At 39.7% G+C, this 25,380-nt stretch overlaps 2 protein-coding genes across 19 annotated transcripts in view; one reads left to right on the top strand and one right to left on the bottom strand.

Moving 5' to 3' along the window:
• The window catches only part of citb (citron rho-interacting serine/threonine kinase b), a 56,671-nt gene extending 46,513 nt beyond the window's left edge, over positions 1-10,158 (top strand). For 2 of the 3 annotated variants that reach the window (XM_077224479.1, XM_077224477.1), the window contains exons 33-39: positions 97-205; positions 473-601; positions 1,781-1,861; positions 2,812-2,890; positions 4,357-4,530; positions 7,637-7,955; positions 8,209-10,158. In XM_077224479.1, the coding sequence (XP_077080594.1) occupies positions 97-205; positions 473-601; positions 1,781-1,861; positions 2,812-2,890; positions 4,357-4,530; positions 7,637-7,955; positions 8,209-8,232 (915 nt within the window). In that variant the 3' untranslated portion in view covers positions 8,233-10,158. The remainder of the gene's footprint in view (positions 1-96; positions 206-472; positions 602-1,780; positions 1,862-2,811; positions 2,891-4,356; positions 4,531-7,636; positions 7,956-8,208) is intronic. The other variant, XM_077224478.1, reaches the window with a different exon arrangement.
• Positions 10,159-13,862: 3,704 nt separating this feature from the next.
• The window catches only part of mtmr3 (myotubularin related protein 3), a 35,753-nt gene continuing 24,235 nt past the window's right edge, over positions 13,863-25,380 (bottom strand). For 3 of the 16 annotated variants that reach the window (XM_077223430.1, XM_077223438.1, XM_077223427.1), the window contains 8 exons: positions 25,057-25,242; positions 24,793-24,963; positions 22,462-22,607; positions 20,466-21,831; positions 20,243-20,353; positions 18,678-18,766; positions 17,072-17,125; positions 13,863-15,898 (listed from right to left, as the gene is read on the bottom strand). In XM_077223430.1, the coding sequence (XP_077079545.1) occupies positions 15,727-15,898; positions 17,072-17,125; positions 18,678-18,766; positions 20,243-20,353; positions 20,466-21,831; positions 22,462-22,607; positions 24,793-24,963; positions 25,057-25,242 (2,295 nt within the window). In that variant the 3' untranslated portion in view covers positions 13,863-15,726. Of the gene's footprint in view, positions 15,899-17,071; positions 17,126-17,754; positions 17,782-18,677; positions 18,779-20,242; positions 20,354-20,465; positions 21,832-22,461; positions 22,608-24,792; positions 24,964-25,056; positions 25,243-25,380 lie in introns of those variants that run through there. The other 13 variants (XM_077223433.1, XM_077223439.1, XM_077223431.1 and 10 more) reach the window with 6 other exon arrangements.

The raw sequence follows: 25,380 nt of genomic DNA, 5'->3' as shown, positions 1-25,380 counted from the left end.
GTAATTCCATCGCCACAGCTGCAGTGTTTGATGCGCTTTGCTTTCTAACGCCTTCACACGGACACACCTCTAATGATCCTTCTCTTTATCTCTCAGGAGATTGAAACGCTCGAGCCGTGCAGCTGTATCCACTTCACCAGCTACAGCATCATCATTGGTACCAATAAATTCTACGAGATTGAGATGAAGCAGTGTGTTCTGGATGGTAGGTATTACAGTGACGTCCTGTGAGCCAGTTAGATGAGGGTCAGTCCTCAATCTCCTGTATCGTCGGAAATGTAGATGTGATAGATCTGTAATTTAAAAGCATTCAGCTAGTCATTGCAGTCATTTTCTCCACATTTGCATGTTCCAGTGCAGATATCTGGTTGGACCGGCTGGCGGGCCATTTGTGAGAACATGATCGGGCACTTATAATTTGTAATTGTGCATTATGTAAACAGCGTTTTGCATGATGGGCTGTGTTTGGCAGAGTTCCTGGACAAGAACGACGTGTCGCTGGCGTCGGCTGTGTTCACTGGATCCTCCCACTGTTTCCCCATCTCCATCGTCCAGGTGTCCAGCACTCCACAGAAGGAAGAATATCTGCTCTGCTTCCACGGTCAGACACCCATCACACCTTCTAAACGACAGCTATCTCCTATTGCATGACAATATTAAAGCAATAGTTGAGACAAAATCATTATTTACTCACCGTCCTGTTGTTCCGAACACGTATGCTGCTGTTTTATCCTGTAATTTATGTATGAACTATGCCTTTAAAAAAAGCACATGTTGATTACTTTGCATACATAATGGTATATACCAATGGTCTATATATAATACAAGAAAGTAGTATGCAGCATGCTCTGCTTTATTGAATACTCAATTTTCTATCAGTGCAATGCTTGACTTTACTTTCCATTCCATTGTCAATGTTGTGAAATGAAATCAACCTATTTCTTTGATTAGCCAAAAGTTAAGACAAAACAAACAAACTCTGATTAAAAATACAAAATAACTATCTATATTTGTCATAAAACCTTATTTATAACTGAAATAATTTTTCTCCAATTTCCTATTTATAACTGGATGCTGCCAGCTGCAGAATTAAACATTAAATGTGACAACAATGCAACATGCTACATTAAAGGGATAGTTCACCCAAAAATGAAAATTCTGTCAGTATTTACTCTCCCTCATGTTGTTCAACCCCGTAAGACCTTCGTTCATCTTCAGAACACGAATTAAGATATTTATGAGTAAATCTGAGAGCTGGATCACTCCTCCATAGGCTTCTAAGGGATTAAAACTTGTTCTCCAAAAAATTATTAAAGTCATCGTTAAAATAGCCAAAGTGACTACAGTGGCTCAATCTTAAGTTTATCAAGCGACGAGAATACTTTTTGTGCGCAAAAAAACAAACAAAAATGACGACTTTATTTCAACTATTGATTTCCTTCTCTGTGGGCCTCTAGTCAGTTAGCGTAGTGTGATAGCGTAGTGGTACGTCACACGTAGGCTCACTATTGGCCGATGCAGGTCATGCGTGTGATGCACGTGACATACAACACAGAATCGCTGCGCTGTTACACTAGTGAACTGACTCGAGGCCCACAGAGAAGGAAATGAATAGTTGAAATAAAGTTGTTATTTTTGTTTTTTTTGCGCACAAAGTAATCTCGTCGTTTGATAAAACGTTTGATAGTCACTTGGACTATTATAACGATGTCTTTAATAACTTGTATTGTAAATTGTGTTGATTTTTTTACACTGTTTTCTATTCAATTTCTGATAACAGAGATCGGTGTGTTCGTGGATGCTTATGGTCGAAGAAGTCGCCCTGATGATCTCAAGTGGAGTCGACTTCCCCTGACATTCGGTTAGCCAGTCTTCTTTTTTTGACAAACCCAAATGTGCAAAATGTAATAATGATCACCTTCAGTATGGATGCACTGATCATGATTTTTTTTTACAAGGAAATTGGCCAATTCCAATACTAGATTTTTTTTGTTTTCTTCCTTTAAGGAAATGTATTTGTTGTTTATTTGTATTTGTTGTTTTGTTGCTCTTTAACAGACCATATATATATATATATATATATATATATATATATATATATATATATACATATATATCAGCCATTTGAAATAAGAAGCAACCACTGCATTTTATCATGACCCAAACAAAGATGCTACAAACATGTAGAATGAACAGTTGTTTTTATAATTGGATTGTATAATCTCAAGATTTAAAGTTAAAACAGAATGACCTGACTTTAGCTTTGTGACACCTGCACAAAACAAAACAGCAGACGGACTGAATCCAAATGCAGATTCACTCTCTGACAGTAGGTGGCGCTAACGGAACAGCGGAGATGTAGCTTTTACCGCTGTACACAAAGCAGCACTGCGCTTATAAATGGGCATTATGCAGAGGTAAGATGAAAATTAATGCCATCAAACTTTCCTGAAGACACAGTTCACTACAGAGAATCATTCATATAACCCCCCACCCCCAATTCAACATTTATATATTTCATCCAATATTTCAGGCATGGCAAACAGTGAGCTTGCTGTGCCTGGTACAGCGTTTGCTTTGCTGGCGCGTCGGTGTTCTCCGCTTTGCGTCCGTCTTCAGCGTCTCTGGCCTGTTAACGTCCTGTTTACAGACTTCGTAATATTTCCACACTAAATACATTTTAGGAAAGGATTGCACTGCAGTTTGTGTGCAAGTCTGGAATAGAGATTGGCCAAAAAAAAAAAAATATGATTTATGACCGTGCATCTCTACTCTTCAGAATCACTAACTGAAGCATCTGTCTGTTTCCAGCTTTCAGAGAGCCGTATCTGTTTGTGACCAACTTCAACTCGCTGGATGTTATTGAGATTCAGGGACATGCAGCTCTTGGGTAGGATGACAGAAACACTGCATGCTAGGGGTGTATCGGTTCACAAAATTCACGGTTCGGTTCGATACGATACAGTGGTGTCGCGATTCGGTACGTTTTCGATACAGTAAAAAGAAAGAAATGCAAGAGAAATTTCCTATTTATTAAAAGAAAAATTATTTTTAAATAAGTGTGAGTTTTCCTACATCTTAAAACTTTTAGTTTTATAAATGGGCGTAATCTTTGAAAGATGAAGAAATAATGTTTTGGTCATCACATCAAAAAAAACTTTTTTAAATATGATAATATTGAGTTATAGATGTGTGATGTACTGAAAGCATTTTACTATTTCTGTCAAACTTCCATGGTTACAAGTGAGTGTTACTACATTAAATCCATGGTGAAAGTTGCTGATCTGTGGACTTAAAAACTATAACTAGTTCATTTATGGACAATGTTTCTCCTGGTTTCCACATCAGCGCTGTTTGATCTAGGTTTGCCAACCGTTCCGTATAATACGGAATCGTCCCATATTTGACACATAAAAGTCTTGTTCCGTATTGAACTGTTGGGAACGCACTTTGTTCCGTATTTTTGAGAATCAATTCAGTGCAAATCCACGACAGACACATAGCTTCTAATATATTTCAGACAGACTATGAATGAAGACATTTGTAGGCTATGATAAGAAATAAAAAACAGACGGTGCGGTAGATACTAATTTCTCCCCGTTTGTCTATGATCAGCCGCGTAGCGTTTTTAACATCTTGGAACATCATCAGAGAATGCCCTTTTAATTGGTCGTTAGTCATTGTGAGTCACGTATCGTAGCAACGATGACGACAACAGCGGGAAATGTAAAAATGACTCCCTCCGAGCAGCCGGCGAAAAGAAAGTTAACTATAATGGAAAGTATAATTATATAAAGATATTTGCACTACACTTCCTTAAAATGTTGTCTAATTAAATTAAAAATATTATTTTTTTCACTGGAAAGAACATTCTAGAAGTCTAATTCTATTGAATAAGTTTGCACAAAGCTACAGAAAACCGTTGTTTATTTTTCTTCAAATGCAGTCTAAGCTGATGAGTTTTGAATGTTATAGGTTGTATTTGTTTAAGTACAAAATAAAACGTATTATAAACTAAAGAAATCCATGGTTCATTGTTGGCAAAATGATCATGATAGCCTTTATATATCTATGTGGTTCAGTCTTGTATATTGATTAGGCCTACTTTGCTATTCTATAAATATATAGGCCTTATAAGTTGTATTATAATATGCTATAATGTATGATGGCATACAATATTCATCAGAAGTCATCATTTCAGGGGTTATTTTTCAAAATGTTCTTCCGTGCGGGCATGTCGAAAGCCTCGTACTGAAAGGTCCAATACGAATACATCGTTACACCCCTACTGCATGCATATAAGAAACCAAAATAACAGGAGGACTTGAGAGTGACACTGAATCCCCTTTAAAACAGGCCTCCCAGTTTCGCTCACCTGGACATTCCTAACCCCCGTTACCTGGGACCGGCCATATCGTCTGGTGCCATCTATCTGGCCTCGTCCTACCAGAACAAACTGCGGGTGATTTGCTGTAAGGGCAGCCTGGTGAGAGAGTCCGGGGAACTGCAGAGGACCGGCTCCAGCAGGAGGTGCGGGTTATTTACCACAATATATTAAACTTATGGTCCCGCTTAGAAGTATGATTTAATGAGTTCTTATATGGAGATGGTTTAGGTGTGTTTTATGTGAATTAATTACCTTGGGCACACGGTCGCTCATTTAGAAAACTCCAAATTCATTGATATTCGAACGAGGTTAAAAGATTGATGAGTGTATACATGTGTTGTGAATTAAGTGGAAAGTTTTCCTGAGAAGTTAAAATGTATGTATAAATACGTATAATGTACGCAATTATTAGTGAATGAGATTCAGTGTTTTTTCCATTTTGGTTCATTCTGAGCAGAAAACAAGAGAGCCGGAAACATTAAAATGCAATGAACAATAATGTTGTAACCTGAACATACTATTTGTGTATTTATGTACTTCTGGCAAAATGACAAGAATAAGGATGACATGTTTGCTAGATCTATAATCTGACATGATTGCCACAGTGTTATCTGTACCGTGCTATGTTCATATTATTTATGTGTTATTATAGTATTAGTATGTATTCATATTTTGAATGATCTTTTATTTTTATATTTAAGTTTACATTTTTTTTTCTTGTTTACTTCTAGTAATTTTAATACTTCAACGTGGACTTGTTTTATTTCAATTACTTGCCATGGCAACATTTCTAAGTTTTTCATCTAATATTTATATCTTATTTTACATCAGTCTTATTTCATTTAACAATATACATTTTTTAAATTTTTAGGTAACAATAACAGCACAGGTACTGGACAGGTGAACTCCTTCCTGCCGTTAAAGCAAACAGGCAATGAAAGGACTCAGACAATAGCAAGTGATGTAATTCTGTTAAAAACATATTCAATCTGAAACGGTTGCAACAATTTTCTTTCATGTTCTGCCAAACGTCACTTTTCATTCCATTCCTAATCCCTGCAAAAATTGACGTCTGTTATAATATTGCTGCTCCTTTCATTGTTTTAAAGTTATCAAATATATGAGCTTGTGCATTTCAGTGATCTTCCCACGGTTCAAGGGATTCTCGCTGAGAACATCCCTTACCTGTGGAAAAATCACACCACGCGTTGAGTTGCTTAAAGGGTTAGTTCACCCAAAAACGAAAATTAGCCCATTATTTACTCACCCTGAAGCCATCCTAGGTGTATACGACATTCTTCTTTCAGCCGGACGGGACAACAAATGGGGACAGGACAATATTAAAAAATGTCCTGGCTCTTCCTAGCTTTATAATGGGAGTAAATGGGTTTTTGTGTTAGGAAGTCCTTTAAAGAGCATCTATTCATGATTAAAGTGCTCGACACGGCTCTGCGGGGGTTAATAAAGGCCTTCTGAAGTGAAGTGATGCGTTAAGGCGGGCATACACTGTGCGATGTCTGTGCGATTTCAGCAAGGTACCTACTCACACTGAACGAGTAAATCGCATGCGATGTGAAGCCAAAGCTCGGGATTTATGTGCTCACACTATACGGTCTGAACGTCGAGCTGCGACTTGACTGCTCACACTATACGTGTGAAATATGTGCGATAAACCCCCGTGCTGGGTTGTGCCTAGACGATGTCATGTAGGCTATCCAGAGATATTGTCAAAACAAGCATCAGCTATCAATATGAATATGATTTAGCACTTCCAATTTATGTATTAAATTATTATTAGTATTATTGTATTAGGGAAGGCTATTTTTATTATTAAATTGATCTGCTATTAGAATTAATTTGCCACGCAATAATTTCACAGCACATCGCCGCAATGCGCTGTGAGGATAATAAAATATTACATAGAAGCTTACTCCTCGAGGAATAATAAAATAATAATAATATAATTATATGCCTATAATTAATTGTAATCGACCTAAATGTTTTAGACAATTTTCAATGAGGATCCTCATTGAAAATTGGCTAAAACATTTAGGTCGATTACAATGAATAGGCATATAATTATATTAACAGTCTATAATATGTCCGAACACTGCAATAATTAGTCATCAATGAAAAATAAAAACAGGTTTATTTCAAAAACATTGTTTAACAAATTAATAAAAGAGGCACGGTGCTACATCGCAGCTTGGAAGACGTGGGTATAACTGGACAAACTGGAGGTAAGCAACAATAATTTGTAGCTAGTTTTTTCGTTTTTTTTTTTCTTTCTGCAGATTGAAATGGTTAAAATCTGTTGTCGCGCAGGCGCAGTGATGGAACAAAACACTGAGTTTAGGGCAATCGGTTCGTAGCTCTGCTTCAACTGTGCGATATAGTCACGAGGAGCGACCAAAATTTCTGACATGCCAGAAATTCATCCGACCATCCGATTGCCGATCGGGAGAGGTTAATCGCCTCTCGTTTCCCCTTGTATACTGCACGAACACTGCACGACAAACGACGCGCGACAAAGCTGAAAATTGGCCCGACCCGAAAAAGAGTCAGAATTCGGCTCAAAATCGGACGAAATTCGCACAGTGTATGCCCGCCTTTAGTGTAAGAAAAATATCCATATTTAAAACTTTATCGACTAAAATAACTAGCTTCCGGCAGACGGCCTACGCATCGACTTACGCCACAAGAGTAACACTGTACCTTGACGCATAACGTAATGAAGAACGTGGTTGCCCAGCCCTGTTTATTTGAACCGCGAGAGGCGTCAAAGCTTACGCTACTCCTACATCTCCGTCATACATCGTCCAGTGGCGTAAGTAGACTTGCGTAGGCCGTCAGCCGGAAGCTAGTTATTTTAGTCGCTAAAGTTTTAAAAATGGATATTTTTCTTACACAAACACATCGCTTCACTTCAGAAGGCCTTTATTAACCCCCGCAGAGCTGTGTCAAGCACTTTTATCATGAACAGATGCTCTTTAAAGGACTTCCAAAAACAAAAACCCATTCACTCCCATTATAAAGCTAGGAAGAGCCTAGCTTTTGAATATAACTCCGATTGTATTCGCCTGAAAGAAGAATGTCGTATACACCTAGGATGGCTTGAGGTTGAGTAAATCATGGGCTAATTTTCATTTTTGGGTGAACTAACCTTTAAATGCTTGAATATTTCACATGCACATGCGTTTCCGTGCATCTTGCATTTACCCAAATCAGCCATTAATCTGACCTCCACAGCAGCCCAAACAAGCGTGGGCCGCCCACGTACAACGAGCACATCTCCAAGCGCCTGGCCTCGGGTCCCGGGGCCCAGGAGGGGCCGCTTCACCGCGAGCCCAGCACTCCTCACCGCTACCGCGAGGGCCGTACCGAGTTCCGGCGGGACAAATCTCCGGCCCGTCCTCTGGAGCGCGAGAAATCCCCGGGTCGAGCTGTGCTAGACAGCCGAAGAGAGCGCTCGCCCGGCCGCTTCGAGAGCAGTGGCAGCGAGAGAGACCGAGAGCGCTCGCGGCTTCACACTAGCTCTGTACGCACCCAGCTGACGCCCGTCAACAAGGTACGCACGAGACACTGCCACGTAAACTGTGTATCCTTCTAGGGATACAAACCTCAGGTTTGACGATGTTCATGCATGCACAAATACATGAACATCCGCTGCTTAGTTAAATTCCTTCTAGTTATGGCCTCAAACAGGGTTGACAGTTAATGCCCAGTCTCTGGGAAAATCAGCATCCTTTGCAGCAGTAATGATGTTTCTGCGTCAGACAGGGAAGTGTTGAAGTGACCTCTTTGTCCTGGTGGTGGTGTAGGTTTGGGACCAGTCTTCAGTCTGAGAACGTCCCGGAGGGATGACGTAAGAGCCATCGTCCACTTCCAGCGTGGATTTAACAGGCGCTCCGTAAAACTCTGAACTGTATCATCTCACGCCTGTAACCGTGAAGCGAGCCATGTTGTTTCACTCGAGTCTGGGACATTGTGCTGCTGATGTTGTAAAATCTGTTCATGCTGTAACCATTCATGAAGGTCCATTGTGAACTGCAGTTTTTTGGGAAAAGACCTTGAAAGAATATCTTGGGTTCAGATATCAATAGCATTTCGTGGCTGAATGGCCATCACCACAGAAAATCATTTAGTCTCTTCCATTATTTTTTAGGGGTATAAATTGTGGTTACAGTAATACATTTACAATGGAAGTAAACAGGATTTTATGAATGTAAGGCGATACACAACAGGCAAAACTCATTGTTTTCTTCAGGCACTGGCTGAAATTTTGGGCTATTTTGCTTCCATAACTTGCTTCTTTCTAGCAGTCTTGTGGGAAGTAAACATCCAAAATACACATTTAACCGTTTATTAGACTTTATCTATTAGCATCTGTAGATTTCAATTACAGTGTACATATCTCTAAAAGTGGTGTTTTTTTCAGAAATCTGCAGCACTTTCACGTTTTATTCATATTTATTTACTGAAAGTAATTAAATGTTCATGTAGTATTTGCCTGATGACTTACAACATTTTATTCCTGAAAACATGGTAAAAAATATTGTTGACAGTAGTTTCTGATTTATGAAAAACTTCAACTCTAATATTTCATCGGAATGAAACAAGAATCTGGCTTTTTCCAATGTTCATATTTCTGTTCTGTAAATGTACCCACATTAGTTAATATTTAATTAGGTAATGCCACTTTTGCATAAACATGACTTTCAGAAAACATAATAAAACAGTAATAAAACTGGGACACCAAGTTACGTGTTATTTTTTCTTCATGTAAACAGGCTCATTCTGAAGCCACATTTATTGGCTTTACATAATCATAACAAGTTATTTTATTGGATATATAACTGTACTTGAGTTTAGGGAGCAATTTTAGCTCGCATTAAAAATGTACTTCCATTGTATCTGACTGTAACCACCATTTTTGGTTTAGATAAAATTATGATCTGTGGTAATCAGCAAACCACACATGCTGTATAAATATTGAACCCGGAATATTCCTTTAACCACACAATTAGCACATTGTAAATATGGTGATTCAAATTTTTATAGCTAAACGGAACTTGAGTGATGAAGCAATGAAGTCTATTTTTTATGATATTAAACTGTTTGTATAGACAGTTGAAATGGGTTTCCTACAGAAAAGTACAGAAAAGGTTTTATTTCCCTTTATGTTGTATGCTAATGTGGTAAACAGTCGATTTGGCTGCTCTTAATTACAGTTTGTCCAGTTTTTTAAGATATATTTGACTGACATTATCGAACCTACTGCACATTGTATATTTTTATGCTAATAAGAGTTTAAGCTTGTAAATCTTTTTAAGGAGACACGTCATGTTCTCGCTACAAGTGTCCTTGTGATGTTCAAGTGAACTTATCGTATTTTGTTGGAAATAACGAAGCTTTCGTCGACACACAGCAGCAAATCCATGGGGCTCTTCTGGAAATGTCTGCTGCTTTCGCGTTAACAGACGTACTGTTGAGCTGTGTGATGTCCGGTAGGGTTTGTAGAAGACCTGTCGTTCCTCGTGGGATATCAAGCTCAGTTAGCGGCTTTTCGAGGTCATGGGTAATTGTAACTAAACGCCTGAGTGATCCTATCAAACGCATGATAAATCTGACTTGGGGCGTCCCGTTATGTATTACCTTAATATTGATAATCGATGTTTTTCATCATAAAAGGCTGCTTACCTTGAACTTTCTTTTTGTATAAAGAAATTACACTATATTAAACACTATTAAAGTATGAGCCATACACCGTATTCTTAGCGTTGTCATTTTTTTGGTCTGTCATTACTACATCACCTGTTCACTAGCAAGCGTTTTTCAATCCATTAAAGTGCCCCTATTATGCTTTGGAGTCTACAAGAGGTTTACATGCATCAAAGGTAAAAATAAATAAAAATAAAAAACTGATTTCCTCATAATATAAACTTTTTGCACATAACCACATTTTCAAAATCTCTCCTTTCCGCGAGCTACTCTGCTCTGATTGGCCATAGAGCTCAGTCTGTTGTGATTGGTTTATGGCTTGCAGCGCTAATCACAACTGATTAGCAGAAGTATTTGTGACAGTAATAATGTGAGTTAGCAGGAGACCAACAGAAAATAAAACGCAAAACTAGTAAGTATTTTGAACAGCATCTTTCAAGAGCAAGCGTTTTGCGAATCCTGCATTGAACTCGGAGATTTGAGAAGCAGTCGTCAGTAAAATAAAGGGAACACAGCAAAAGTTTAGGGTTACTGCTGTGATATTGTGGTAACGATTAATTTCAACCACTGATTCTAAACATGCTCGTCCTTGGGCAGTGAAAAAAATGGCTTTACCTTCACATTGTAGACCACAGTGTCTTCTCGACATGATGGTATCCAGTATCCACAGGAATCAGCTGCAGGTTTGGGGTTCAAGTTTCCCTGGTGTCTCCGCGTGCAATAAGTGGGCGGGGCGGGCAATATGCTAATGTTTCGTCTTGACGTCACAACGAAACGGCTGATGACTCGTTTGAAAAACGATTCATGTCATTGACTCAGAGTCGACTCTTACTTTTGAAAGACTCTCCCACAGCTCCTCCCTCCACAGCTCCTCCCCCACAGCTCCTCCCTCCACAGCTCCTCCCCCACAGCTCCTCTCCCACAGCTCCTCCCTCACAGCTCCTCCCCCACAGCTCCTCCCTCCACAGCTCCTCCCCCACAGCTCCTCTCCCACAGCTCCTCCCTCACAGCTCCTCCCTCCACAGCTCCTCCCCCACAGCTCCTCCCTCCACAGCTCCTCTCCCACAGCTCCTCCCCCACAGCTCCTCCCTCCACAGCTCCTCCCCCACAGCTCCTCCCCCACAGCTCCTCCCCCACAGCTCCTCCCCCACAGCTCCTCCCCCACAGCTCCTCCCTCCACAGCTCCTCCCCCACAGCTCCTCTCCCACAGCTCCTCCCCCACAGCTCCTCCCTCCACAGCTCCTCCCTCCACAGCGCCTCCCCCCACAGCTCCTCCCCCCACAGCTCCTCCCCCCACAGCTCCTCCCTCCACAGCTCCTCCCTCCACAGCTCCTCCCCCACAGCTCCTCCCTCCACAGCTCCTCCCCCACAGCTCCTCCCTCCACAGCTCCTCCCCCACAGCTCCTCCCTCCACAGCGCCTCCCCCCACAGCTCCTCCCTCCACAGCTCCTCCCCCACAGCTCCTCCCTCCACAGCTCCTCCCTCCACAGCTCCTCCCCCACAGCTCCTCCCTCCACAGCTCCTCCCCCACAGCTCCTCCCTCCACAGCGCCTCCCCCCACAGCTCCTCCCCCACAGCTCCTCCCTCCACAGCGCCTCCCCCCACAGCTCCTCCCCCCACAGCTCCTCCCCCCACAGCTCCTCCCCCACAGCTCCTCCCTCCACAGCTCCTCCCTCCACAGCTCCTCCCTCCACAGCTCCTCCCCCACAGCTCCTCCCTCCACAGCGCCTCCCCCACAGCTCCTCCCTCCACAGCTCCTCCCTCCACAGCTCCTCCCCCGCAGCTCCTCCCTCCACAGCTCCTCCCCCACAGCGGAGCCTGCCGTGAACGCGCAGGCTAGTAGGCAGGGCCACCGATGACGGCGGATTATAAACAGTTATGGAACATTCTCTAATAGGGACGAAACATCAACAATATGCTTTACATTGACTATGGCCTGCTCATACTTTGACTACAAACTTGGTCCTCAAATCATTATGTATTTTGCAATACATGTAACTTTATAAGGTTGCACTCTTTCTATAATTATAAATAGCTACTAAGATAACGTTAAAGGATTAGTTCACTTTTAAAAAAACTTTTGCTGATAATTTACTCACCCCCATGTCATCCAAGATGTCCATATCTTTCTTTCTTCAGTCGAAAAGAAATTAAGGTTTTTGATGAAAACATTCCAGGCTTTTTCTCCATATAATGGACTTCAATAGGACACACACGTTTCAAGGACCAAATGACAGTTTCAGTGCAGCTTCAAAGGGCTTTAAACGACACCAGACGATGAATAAGGGTCTTATCTAGCGAAACGATCGGTCATTTCAAAAATAAATAAAAAACTTTAAGTTTTATAAGCACAAATGCTCGCCTTGCTCTGTTCTGTGATGCACGTTCGTGATCCTGTTCGAACTCGTTCATCCAAATGAACAAATCTTTTTTCGAGTCATTTCGTTCGTTGAATGAACGAAATGACTTGAAAAAAGATTCATTCATTTGGATGAACGAGTTTGAACAGGAGAGTCACGAACGACGGTACGCGCTCGCGCTTTGCAAGAGAGGGGTGATCCGCGCGTACACGAGCGTGATTTTTTTCACAGATTATCTGTCTCATATTCTACTTTCAGGACATAATGACAGTTTTAACAAATATTTGTTTACAAAAGTTACCTACTGGAGCTTAAATATTAAGTGGCTTTAAGTACTATGCACTTACATTGGAACTAATAATTTGATAATAGACTTATTGTGTACATGCAGGTATTTTTAACATATAAGTACAATGTAAAAACATGTATGTAATTACAGCTGTAATTACATTTGTGATTACCTGAACCGTAATAGCAGCACAAGTGTTTTACAATACAACATCAACACAATAAGTACATTGTACATATTTTTCAATGTAAGTACATTAAAGCCACTTAATATAAAGTGGGACTGTAAATCCACTTCACCAGCTAATTATTCTTCGACAGCGATACAATAGAAATATACAGAGCTACCACAACAACACAAGTTCAAAGACAGAATTGTAAAGATGGCTGTGCACTTGTTTCTCTGGTGCATAAGGTCTATAGTATGAACAACCCCATTTGTAAAAAGCATATCGAGGCTGTTTAATGGGTCAAATACTAAAGCTTGTTTATTTTTATATTGTATAATTTGCTTTTTATGTCTAAATAAATGTGCTTAAATGCATTATGTACTATGCACTGTTAAATGTCAATGCAAACAAGGCTCTGGTTTATTATTTTTATACATTGTCACTGAAAGTTAATGTTAAAGACTCAAAGGAATACTTTAAGCAAGAACAATTTATATCAAAAACTTTAATGAGGGCAAGATTTATTATAGTGGAGTTAGATAATCAGAAGTGTACAGCCTTACACACTGACGTTATTGACTAAATCAGGATTTCTCAAACTGGGTGTTTGTGAGGAAGTTCATGAAAAGCAAATGTAAAATTAATATAATTAATTTATAATAAAAAAACAATAAAAATTATATAATATAACATTTAAATAAAATAAGAAATCTAAAAATACCCGTTTACCTGCCTATCTATGTGACAAATTACCAACATCAGAGACTGTGAATGCGTTGTTACATTATTAAAATATTAACTTACAATCTGAAAGGGACTTCAAGTAAACATTTTAGGTAAAAGGGATTTGGCTGACAAAGCTTGGTTTGTGCTTCTGAGTGACAGTGCAGCGTAAACACAGTCGGATCAGTGAATTGAGTCCAGGAGTCGGTTCAGTTGGAATTCCATTTTGTTTAATTCTTACAGAAATCTGCAACAGTGTATTTCTGATGATTACCAATGTGCAAAATATAAACCCATGGAATTTACTCTTTCTGGAAAAAAATAATAATTCACATTCATGGATTGGCGTTAATGCAAAAGCTGTTGCACCGGTGACACTGAAAGCGCTCTTGCGGCGTCTTCTACCAAGAGGAGCAGAAGTCTTCAGCTTTAGGAATTAACGCCCATCATCACGGCCCTAAACTCTCAGGAGCTTCCCGATCTCACGTCATTATAGCATCAGCTGACGAGCCCAATGTCAAGGTTATAGTTCACCACAAACAATTAAAATTGTCATTATTTACCCGCTTGCTGTTGTAGTTTTTCTTTTTCATTTTACTCTTTTCCATACAATAGTGATCACATCCATCGAGCTCCAAAAAAAGGCAAAAGCAATACAATAAAACTTGCAGTCGCTATGAACTATCATTATATGAAAAAGAGTTGCATGAAGATTCTTCGAATTCTGCGGATGAGTAAATGTATTATTAGGTGAACTCTGGCTGATAAGATCGGCTGATTGAGGGAATTATCAGAATTAACCTCCAAAAAAAAAGTGGATAAACTAGAAAGGCAAGCTAAAGAGATTTTGATTGTGTCTTGTGCGTTATTTCTCAAATGTGTGTGTGGAAGGGGCTTCATCTTCAGTGCAAAGGCAGCTCACACCCATCAACACTGATTATCCTGTGGTGTATCAATTGTCGGGATTGGACACAGAATTCAAACAAAAACTTGATAATAAATAAGTGTTGAGAGCACAAAAAACAACAACAAAAAAAAACATCTGGGGCCCTAATGCAGCATATCACATACATCTCTCTCCACATACAACTGTTCAGCATCACTAGAAGGACAAAAATAAGAAATACATTAAAAAGAACCCCCCCCCCCCCCCCAAATGGCTACAACTGGGGAAAACAACACAACTTATATTTGGTGACTAATTTAGTGAGCCACTATTCAAGAATTCTATACAATTTCTCATCTTAAATGCTATACGTCTCATTCTTATATCATTCTAATATATTATCTCATTTGTCTCGCATGTATGTTACAAAAAAAAGCATTAGTGAGGTCTCAGAAGGTCTCTAAACCAGCCGGTGTCCACACAGCAGATCAGAAAGACAAGAGCCCCCTCTAGTGGCCCGTGCTGACTACACTTACGGTCACTATACAGTCAACATTAGAGAGAAGGTGAATGATTTCTATTTGAGAAAGTACTTTGGAGTAACTAACCAAGAATCTGGAAATTTGGTGCATTCAAACCCTAGAAAGTTTGAATGCTGTGTGGCACCCAGAATCACTTGTGCAACCTCAAAAAGAAAGGAAAAAAGCAGGTTTCTGCAAAGCAGATTGCTGAAAGACAGAGATGAGAACTCAAAAACAAAGCTAGGATCTTGCGGACTCGTCCCAGAAGCACCTTTCACCCTGTGGCGTTCCCAGAAACACCACTGATACTCTGATCTTAGTGAGATGACGAGGGAGCAAACCTTATTCTCGCACGCCGTCCACTGGTTGGTGAAAACCTTCCCTCTATGCAGCAGGTACAGGATAAGTTTCATCGCAAATGAAAACAAGCTCTCAATCGTAATCTGCCTCCGCAAGAAGTTCTCTGCAAACGCCAACTGAAAGTGCTAAGCCTCCTCTCCTCCCTGGACGACTCTCTGTGCGTTCCACATCGTTCCATATATACATGATTCCCTTTCGGGTGGGAAAGAAGCGACTTCACCTCCCCAAAGCAGTCTCTGGAGCTCCTACATCTCGTCCTGTGGGTCCTCCGCAGTTGTCCGTGTGCAGGCGGTTGGATGCGGGTCTAGGATCAGTTGGAGCTGGCCGTGATGGGTTTGTCCAGCTCCATCTCCAGAGCCGATCCGGGAACCTGCAGGTTGCTGAAACACGACCTACACACACGACTGGGCTCGAACAACTGCTGGCTTGGCACCGGGATCTTCTGATCGCAACAGCTGGCACAGAACACATTCCCACAATTCCTGCAGGGGGCGATAGAGGTCGGGAAAGTAGAGAAAGAGACAGAGAGGAGTAGGGAGTCAGAGAAAAAAAGTTTCGAAAGAAAAAAAAGATTAGAATTAGTACCTTTATAAATCACTTTTAGCATTTAAGCTAGTACTACCTAGAATATATAAGACGTTTTTGCTTTAAGAGAGGATTTGAATGCATTAGAACTGAATACACTACATTTAAAAATAATAACAAAACCTACAGAAAAAGCACTATAATTTAAAATAAGAGGATATTAATGCATTCAAACTGAATGCACTAAATTTTGAAATATAATAAAAATAAGATTTATTCTTATTGATGTTATTTAGATTCATCACATTTAAAATCTGAGATTGCTAAAAAAGCTCCTCAAATAAATGCATGCCGATAGCCCTAATTTAAACATATTTTACTAGTAACATTGTACAAAATATATACATTAAAAAGTTCTCCATCATGTCCTGAACAGGAAACGACAGAGTAAAAGTGTTAAGGGTGGGGTGGGGTGGGGGTGGGGGTGTGGGGGTTCTTCAGGTCTGGACGAATTGAAGCCCAGACACATGCAGACTTACTGCAAGAAAACATCAAATTACTGTAATCACAAAGGAGTGAGAAGAGGTGCATCATCAGCGCCACACACTGTGTGTTATACAGAATCATGCAGCCCTTCATGTATACCATCATACTCAAACACACATGCACAACTGCATGGGCAGAGAGAACATTTCCATAAAATCAATCACAATTTCCATCCATGACTCCCAGTTTACCTGAGCCATATCACTGAAAACAGGACTTTCTGGCTCTTATGAAGTAAAGTTTGATGTACTCTATAGAAATACTGCAGGTATATTCACAAATAATGGTACTGGCACCAGGAACAGAAGTACATTAATATGACCACATTTACATGCCAAAGCCTGTGCAGTTGCAGTGTTAACTCATTTTACATGCAAAGAGACTAAACAAATCATTTTTCAAATATAGAAATATGTTTTAGTCTTAGAGGTCTAAAAAACAGTGAGAGTGGGAAAAGGTTATAGAAAAACTGAATTATGGCTGGATTTGGTGCAGGAAAATCTTAACTAACATTAGAAAGGGATTTCAAGTGTCCATATTTGACACTTTTACAGTGTTTTATTTAAAAGATTAGATTTATTTACACTACTGCTCTGGAAAGAAGTGTCTTCTGCTCACCAAGGCTGGATTTATTTGATCTAAAGCAAAAACAGATAAAGCAAAAACAGTAATTTTGTGAAATATTATTACAATTAAAAAATAATTGTTTCCTGTTTGAATATATTGTAAAGTGTAATTTATTCCTGTCATCAAAGCTGAATTTTCACCATCACTACTCCAGCCTTTAGTCACATGATCCTACAGAAATCATTCTAATATGATGATTTGCTGCTAAAGAACTACAATCCTGCTGCTCAGAAGTCCTTGATTAATAGAAAGTTCAAAAGAGTGTTTAAATTTTTTTATTATAATAAATGTCTTTACTGATTAATTTTATGCATTTCTTTAACGTATTTCTTAAAAAATAAAATAAAAATAAAATCTTACTGACTACACTCTTTTGAACATTAGTGTATGAATAGAAATGAAAATGAAAAGGCAAAACCCCTCTGTTCTCTCTAAGACTGGCTCTCTGGATCCTGTGAAATTACTACGGTACAGTTTCTCCCTGTACATGTTCCCCCTAAACAATAACAGAGACAGACCACTTCAACCCTGTGAAGAGATGGAGGAGGAGAGGAGGGTTAGGTGACTCTGAAGCGATGCAGGGTTAACAGGACGTACAAGAGCCTGAGAATGACAGAGAGAGAGAGAGGACAATTCTCACCAAACCTCTTCCATACGCTCCTTGCCTCTGTGGTACAGGAGGAGAAATGAACTTCAAATCCTAGTAGTGTAAAACCTAGTGAGATTTCTAACTAGAAAGCATTTGAACGCATCACTGGCCTGACACAATTAAGGCTGTACCTTTGTTTTTAGGCCAAATCTAAGGATACTTTAACAGAATCCCAGAATGCATTGTGGCAAAAATCTTTCAAAATGGCAGATGGGGTTGAAAGAAATATAAAAGACTGCAAATAATATGTCATACATTGCTGAAAATAACTCGTACATAATGCACTCAAATATTGGGTGATAGTCCATTTTAATTAGTTGGAACCTCTACTACTATAAATTGAAGTATTTGTATATTTATTAAGTTTATGATCTTTTGTTCTTTACTCTTTTGCAATCTTCACTTTTTGGTGTGCATGTTGCAGGACGTTGCTGCCTAGGTATTGCATTTCAAATCAGTCACTTGTTATGAGCTTCCATTTCAGTCAGAATGCTGCCTATGTAGACTGTAGGCTTTCAGTAGGAGCTTTCTGCTGCTAAAAACTGAAACTATGCTTGATATTTGCACAACTTCAATAGGAAACCATATTGCAGTTTACTCATCGGGCAGTTTGTACTAGTCCTCACAGTTGGGCAGCTTGTTTAATCTGCTGTGTTTACAAATGCTGCTGTAATTAGGAGTTAGGAGTCATGAAACATTTCGCCAAACATTTCTGTTTACTGGACGACCAGAGGAATTTTAGAGAGGAAAAAACAAGGTTTTCCAGAGGCGTCAAGAAGAAAGTGAGTCAACACTAATGCATCTGACCCTAAAAAAGGTACATGTACAAGGTACAAAAGCCAGAAAGAAATAGTAACAGAAAGAAGGCTGTAGAGATGTGTTCTTTGTGTGAGGGGTTTGTGATGTTGTCGAACCTGCAGTGGTGCTTTCTAGTGGCCAGCCAGAATCCTCTCTCACAGCCGTAGCACTGAGCAGCCAGATGGTCCGGGTACCACCGGGTCACCTGCAACAAATACTGAGCTCTAAATAAAGGGACCAACTTCCTAATAAACACCTAAAAAACGACATAAAATGGCATTCACAATGCATTAAAGTAATGTGATGTATTTTCAAAGTATTTTGATGAAAATCAAAATCTCTTTAGACGAACATGCAATGAGGAATCAGTTTTAAGTATAAGTAAATAGGGACAAATTTAAGGTCATAATTTCCTTAAAGTCAGCAGAAATATTATTATCATAAATTCTAAACTCTCAAATAATTATTTATAACACTACTGTTCAAAAGTTTGGAGTCAGTAAGCTTTTTTTCATTCAGCAAGGAAGGATTAAATTGATCAAAAGTGACAGTAAATACAGTATAATGTTACAAGAGATTTTTTATTCAAATAAATGCTGTTCTTTTGAACTTTTTATTAATCAAATAATGCTGAAAATTATATTGATAATAATCAATATTTCTTGAGCAGCAATTCAGCATATTGAATGAAGGATCACGTGACACTGAAGACTGGAGCAATGATGCTGAAAATTCAGCTTTGATCACAGGAATTGAATTACATTTTGAAACATTGAAATATATGCAGTTGTTTTAAACTAATAATATTTCACAAAATTAAAATTTTTACTGTATTTTTGATCAAATTAATGAAGCCTTGGTGAGCAGAAGGGACTACTTTCGAAAACATTGAAAAAACTTACCGACCTTATATTCTTTCTCCAAACACCGGTGCAACAAATCCAAAGTCTTTCTAGTACAATAACAGTCATATAAACAAAACAAAGATTAAAGGTAGGGTAGGCAATGTTTTTCAGAAACACTTTTTGTTATACTGGTTGAAACTCTCTTCACATCCTGATACCAATCAATAATGGAAGTTGTCTAAATATTAAAACATATACATATATTTTCTGTGGAAGTCTCAGGACCAAAAAATGTTAGTCCAATCTTTGCATTCGGTTCTAATGCAATGATACGATGACCTGCCTGCCTGTCAACCAATATATATTTGCATACTTCCGCGCACCTCAAACGTCATCCGCGCGGCTATGCAACAAGCTTATGTTGAGTCGACGCCATGCCGTAACTATAATTATGAGATGGCAGCCCGTGATGTTTTTCTAGGAGCTGATCACATCTTTGGACTCGAATTTGTGTGTTTCTATGGCAATACTATCAATGGTGAAATGAATATGCAGCAGTCAGGTGGTGCAAGTCAGAGCTTTGCAAGTTGTTTATGTTTATTATTGTTATTGTAATGTTATGTGCTTTGAGACATGAGGTAATTTAACGTGTAACACTTTGCAGACTCCGCTCTGTCTGTGCTCATTCATGTGTTTTGGAGGAGGCGTAGCTTTGGAGAGCATACAGAAGGGAGGGTGGGATCTTATGCTTTCAAAGCTACTTTGCTATTGCTAGCCTCTCTGAAATTGCCTACCCTACCTTTAAAATAAACAGTCAACCTAGTTTAATTCTGTACCTCAGTGTCCTGCTTGTCCACCTGCTCCCAGCTGGCCTCAGAAAAGAGTTCAGTACTGCAGCGGGACAGGCAGTTGTGCTCCAGGTTGAAGTCGGAGTCTGTGATTGAGGTCTGACAAGAGAGATGGGGAAAAAACATCTCTTAAGATAAACCGTCAAACATGGCTGAAAAGCACAAACCCAAACCATGTGAGAGGAATTAAACACTGGTGTGCACTGCTTACCACTTCATCTCCCATGTCTCCGTTGAGTCGCAGCATCCCAGCAGCCTGATGACTCTCCAGACGGCTCCAGAGCTCCTGTACCTGCCTCTTCAGAGCGTCCACCTCCAGCTGGTGACCCGCTTCGATCTGCCGCAGCCTTTGCTGCACGGCGTCCGTGTGCAGGGTCAACCCGTCATCGTCAAGATGGTTTCGGACTGAAGGGGGCTCTGGAGGGCTGAAGCTCGGCCGGCCCAGAAATCCTAAGTGCAGGCAGCGATGGTGGGAGCAGGCGCCCCGTGCATGAAGGGTCAGCGAGCCACAGCTGGCGAGTGACACCTGTCGGCTTAGCGTAGCCCGTTCCCCGTTTGTGCGTGGCGTGGGGGGCTCAGGGTCTGGGGAGTCTCCGTTACACACAGAGGGGAGGAGGTCAGTGGAGGGCGGAAAGGCACTGAGAGACGGCCGTTTAGGGGTGTTGTTTAAAGTCCTGGGAGCGCCTTGCGGGTTGGCTGCTGTGTGGAGACCCTGTTTGAGGCACGACGATTCAGCGAGGGCTTTGAGAGGAGGCGGAATAATAAAGGGTGCCAGACTCTCCTGCACAACGCCCAAGTCCTCCGTGAGCGTCTCTGTGGAGCTTTCCAAAAGAGAAAGACGTTGCTCAAGGTCTTCTCGCCCTGGTGGTTTCTCGACTCCATGGCCGTTACTCAGAGTCCTGAGGCCATTGGGAGGGAAATTAGTCGTGCTACAAGAAGGGTTGTATTCTTGTGTCATGCATTTATCGAGGGTCACTTTCTCAGAGTCTTGGCTTCTCGAGGTATCCTGGCTAAGAGTGGAAGACGCTTCAGAAATACCATCTTCTGAACAATGTCCATTGACATTTCCATCTTCAAGGCTTTTAGATTTGCTCTCCAGAGCTTCATCAATACCACTGTTACTCTCTTCTAAATGTGCAATATCATCACTCTTGATGAAATCATCACTCTTAGTGTGGTCTGTCTTTGTGTCTCTGCGGCTATCTGATGCAGACTCGTCTTTTGTAGCTTCCTGGAGAATGTTCTCTATTTGGCCCATAGCCACACCCACTGTAAGCTCTGCCTCATCAACCCCCTCCATCATTAGCAATCTAACATCCTCAGGCCCCTCCCCATTCTCTGTTCCCCCACTGGGCAATGTTCCCATAATCCCCACCACGGTCTGTCCATTGACCCTCTCGTCTGAATCTGGAGATGCAGCACCGTCTGTCCCTGTACCAATGTTGAGCTCCAGAGATCTGCGAAGGTCCTGCCATTTCTCATTCAAACTGGGGTCGCTGGAACGTCGATTGCAGGTCAGAGGGTTTCCAACTTCACAAGCGCTAGGCAAGTTTTCAAACGAGCGGGTTTTAGGACGCCTGTGGGCACAATACAAAACAAAAACAAGCTCATCAAGTCAATGTGAAACACCATTTACATGTACTAAAATAAGTATATTCAACCATACTTTACTATATGTACTGTATAGCAGAAAACTGCTTGATTGTTATATCGCTGAAAAATGTAAACTATTATAGCCCAGCAATATATTCAAAGTTGTATATATAACACATCCTACTTTACCCGCGTACATACAGTATATTCATGTAAAGCAATATGTACTATATAGCAAATCTCGGCTGCATGATTGTTTATATCATTGCAAAAATGTAAACTGTATTATCGCACGGCTCTCTGTATATATTAAGTTTGGATATATATTATATCCAACTTTATCTGCATAGTACCGTACACTCACATAAGGTGATATATACTATATAGCAAATCTTAACTGCTTGATTGCTTGTATAATCACAAAATGTATATTTATATTATCACCCAGCTTTATCTGCTAAGGCTTGAAGATATTATAAACATTAACATGATGACCAACATGATTAGCTGTATAGATAGATTTGACTTGATGTGATTTACATCCCATTTTATTTCTGTATTGCGAAGTATTTCTGTGTAAAGCATTTTGGTATCAGTTAACATTATCCAATTACCTGCCCAGGGGCTGGTCCTCCGGGTTGGCACCAGGTGCGGGGTATGGGGCACAGGAGTCATCTGAAGGGGTTGTGGGTGAAGAGCTGGGTAGGTAAACTGCTGTCCATAACAAGAGATTGCGTACGTGACACACAGGATGAAGCACCTAAAAGAAACAGAAGATATTTCATAAAAATTGATGCTTGATGTTATGATAAAGCTCAGTATTAGTTCTGGCAGGTCACGTCAGTCATGCTCGCATTAGCTGACTCTCACCTGATCCACGTCTACATATAAAAATACGACGCCCATCACAGCGTCCCTATATATAAGTTCCATTCAGTATAATCAGCAGCTTTATTACGTTGCTCAGAAGCTAATTAACCTTTCCATCCCCAGATCCTCCTTTTGTCAACAGTCAGGAATTCTGATATTCCTCTTCAAATCAGACTGTCATTTATCTTGCTTTATGCTGTCAATTATTGTCATGCAGACATAATTAATGTTCTTAATACATTTTTATTGGTACTATTGCACTCCCTGCTCTTATACATGCTAGGGAAATCGTGCCCAGAACAGAACCACACCGCCAATCCAAACTGTATGCTAATTGTTAATCATCTTTGACGATAGTGGTCCTGACAGAATTTCAAAATAAGCGAATCTCACATAGAAATATCCAGGTCATATTTCACACAAAAAAATCAAAAGAAAAGAAGACATATTTTGTTAAAATAATTGTTTCTTTATTAGAATTGTATTATGTACTATGACCCAAGTGAAATTAACCTGATGTTTTTAGTTCAATTGATCCAATCCAACCAGAAATAAAAGAGAAAAGGCACCAAAACAGCATTTTTTTTATCAACTGTAAATCAATACACCACTAAAATTGAAAGTTTGAGGTCCAAAAACTAAAATAGTTAAAAAGCCATTTTCATACAAATTGGCTGTCATCATCACATTGCCCCACAAATAGTGTTGTTATTGTTAACTAAAGCAAAAACAATTTAAAAAAATTACATTAACTGAAATAAAAATTTTATTTAGTGTAATTTGAAGTACTTAAATAATTAAAAGTGAAATACCAATTAATAAAAAGTAGATGGAGATCTTTAAAAAAAAAAAATCGACAAAAAAAATCTACTATAGAGTCAGAACACTGTTTTTGTTGGCGCAGTGTGAACTATTCCTAAGAAACAGGAAACGAAAGGAAACGACAGCTCCGGGTCTCTTGAGTATTGGAGAGGAATGCATGCGTTCTGAAGCCAGTTAACGCCTCCCTTCATGTTTACTCACTACACAAAAGTCAAAATAAACTATTACAAAACTGGTATAAATAATTAGGTAAAGGAAGCCGAGGGCTGTTAGGAAGAAAAAAGAAAAGAAAACCTTGCTATGATTAGAATCAGTGGAGTACAGACATGACTAGCAATGGATTGAAATATGGGCCATGCCAAATAATGGGCAGATTTTTTTTTACATATTATTGATTATATTTGTACCAACTTTGCTTAACAGAAGTCTGAATTTCAAGGCAAACATTTCCTTTATTAAATAAAAGTTGTATAAAATAAATGTTTAAAATTTCAGCATTTTCCTTTCCTTAAACTTTCCTAATTATATTATATTATACACTACTGTTCAAGATTTACAGACATTTATAATGTTACATTTAATTTTTTTTACATAAACAATTACACATTAAAATAGAAAAACAAAATGTATAACTGTTTTCAACATTGTAAACAGCAAGCAATCAATTTTGAGCAGCAGCTGCACATTAGAATAATTTCTGAAGTATCATGTGACTGAAGAGTGGAGTAATGACGCTTTGCATCACAGAAATAAATTCCATTTTAAAATATATTCAAATAGAAAACAGTTACTTTATACTGCAATAACATTTTCACAATATTATTATTTTTACTCTATTTTTGATCAAATAAATGCAGCCTTGGTGAGGAGAAGAGACTTCTTTCAAAAAACATAAAAAAAATCTTAGTGACCCCAAACTTCTGAAAGCTAGTGTATGTGGGAAGCTGACATGTCCAGTGATGTGACATGCTATACTCCATATGAAACAAATTCAAATGAAACAAATTATTTTATAACTCAATGCAAGATTTGAGCAACTACAAGGAATATTCGCACTTTAAAAATGTACTTGTCACACAGCAAGACTATTTAAAAACTTTGAATAATAGTAAAGTCATCAAAATCTATTATATCTGCTCTTTAGATTTTGGCATCAGCTATTGAAAACCTCGTATCAGTCGACCCCTACACAAGAGATGAGTAAATGTTTATAAAAGAGTCATGAGTAAAAGAGAGAAGAAGAGGTGACGTACAGTTTCTGAATGAGAGGAGTACAGCATGTTTCCGAAGGAGCGGTTGGCAGCTCTGAGGAGAGACCACACTGAGCAGGTTCTTTCCTGGATGTGTCCGTCTTCTCTCTCCTTCCCACTGTTGCACAGGAACGTCCCGAACAGACACGAGTATGTGTGCTGCACAAGCTTCACCTGAACACACAAAGCCGAAAGAATTCAGAGCTAGTTCAACAAATAGTTAAATCGAAGAACAAGAAACAAAGGTTTGCAGCAACTTTGACCCACCAGAAAGGCTTCGTTGAACTCAAAGGAACATGGGAATTGTCTTTGGAGCTGGTGCACACAGTCTAACCACTGCAGGAAGACAGGACATCTCTCGTTTAAGTCTTCCGCGTTCTCTCCGTGGCCACAGCGGTCTGCGAACTTGTGACCGAAGTCCAACCACTCGGTCTCAACCAGCACCTGAAAACCCTGAAAGTGGACAGGAGAGTTTCTGATTAGATGATATCAACAGTTTTCACAATGAAGTCCAAATGAGCACAAATCACATTTGGAATTCTGGGACTGGATTCACAAAATCCAAAAAAAAAAAAAAAAAGAGTAAAATTC

The sequence above is a fragment of the Siphateles boraxobius genome, unplaced genomic scaffold (genome assembly GCF_051911475.1).
Source record: "Siphateles boraxobius isolate OS27281-9 unplaced genomic scaffold, OSU_SipBor_1 9, whole genome shotgun sequence".
Taxonomy (NCBI): Eukaryota; Metazoa; Chordata; class Actinopteri; order Cypriniformes; family Leuciscidae; genus Siphateles; species Siphateles boraxobius.
This window is presented reverse-complemented; position numbering and strand designations above follow the sequence as displayed.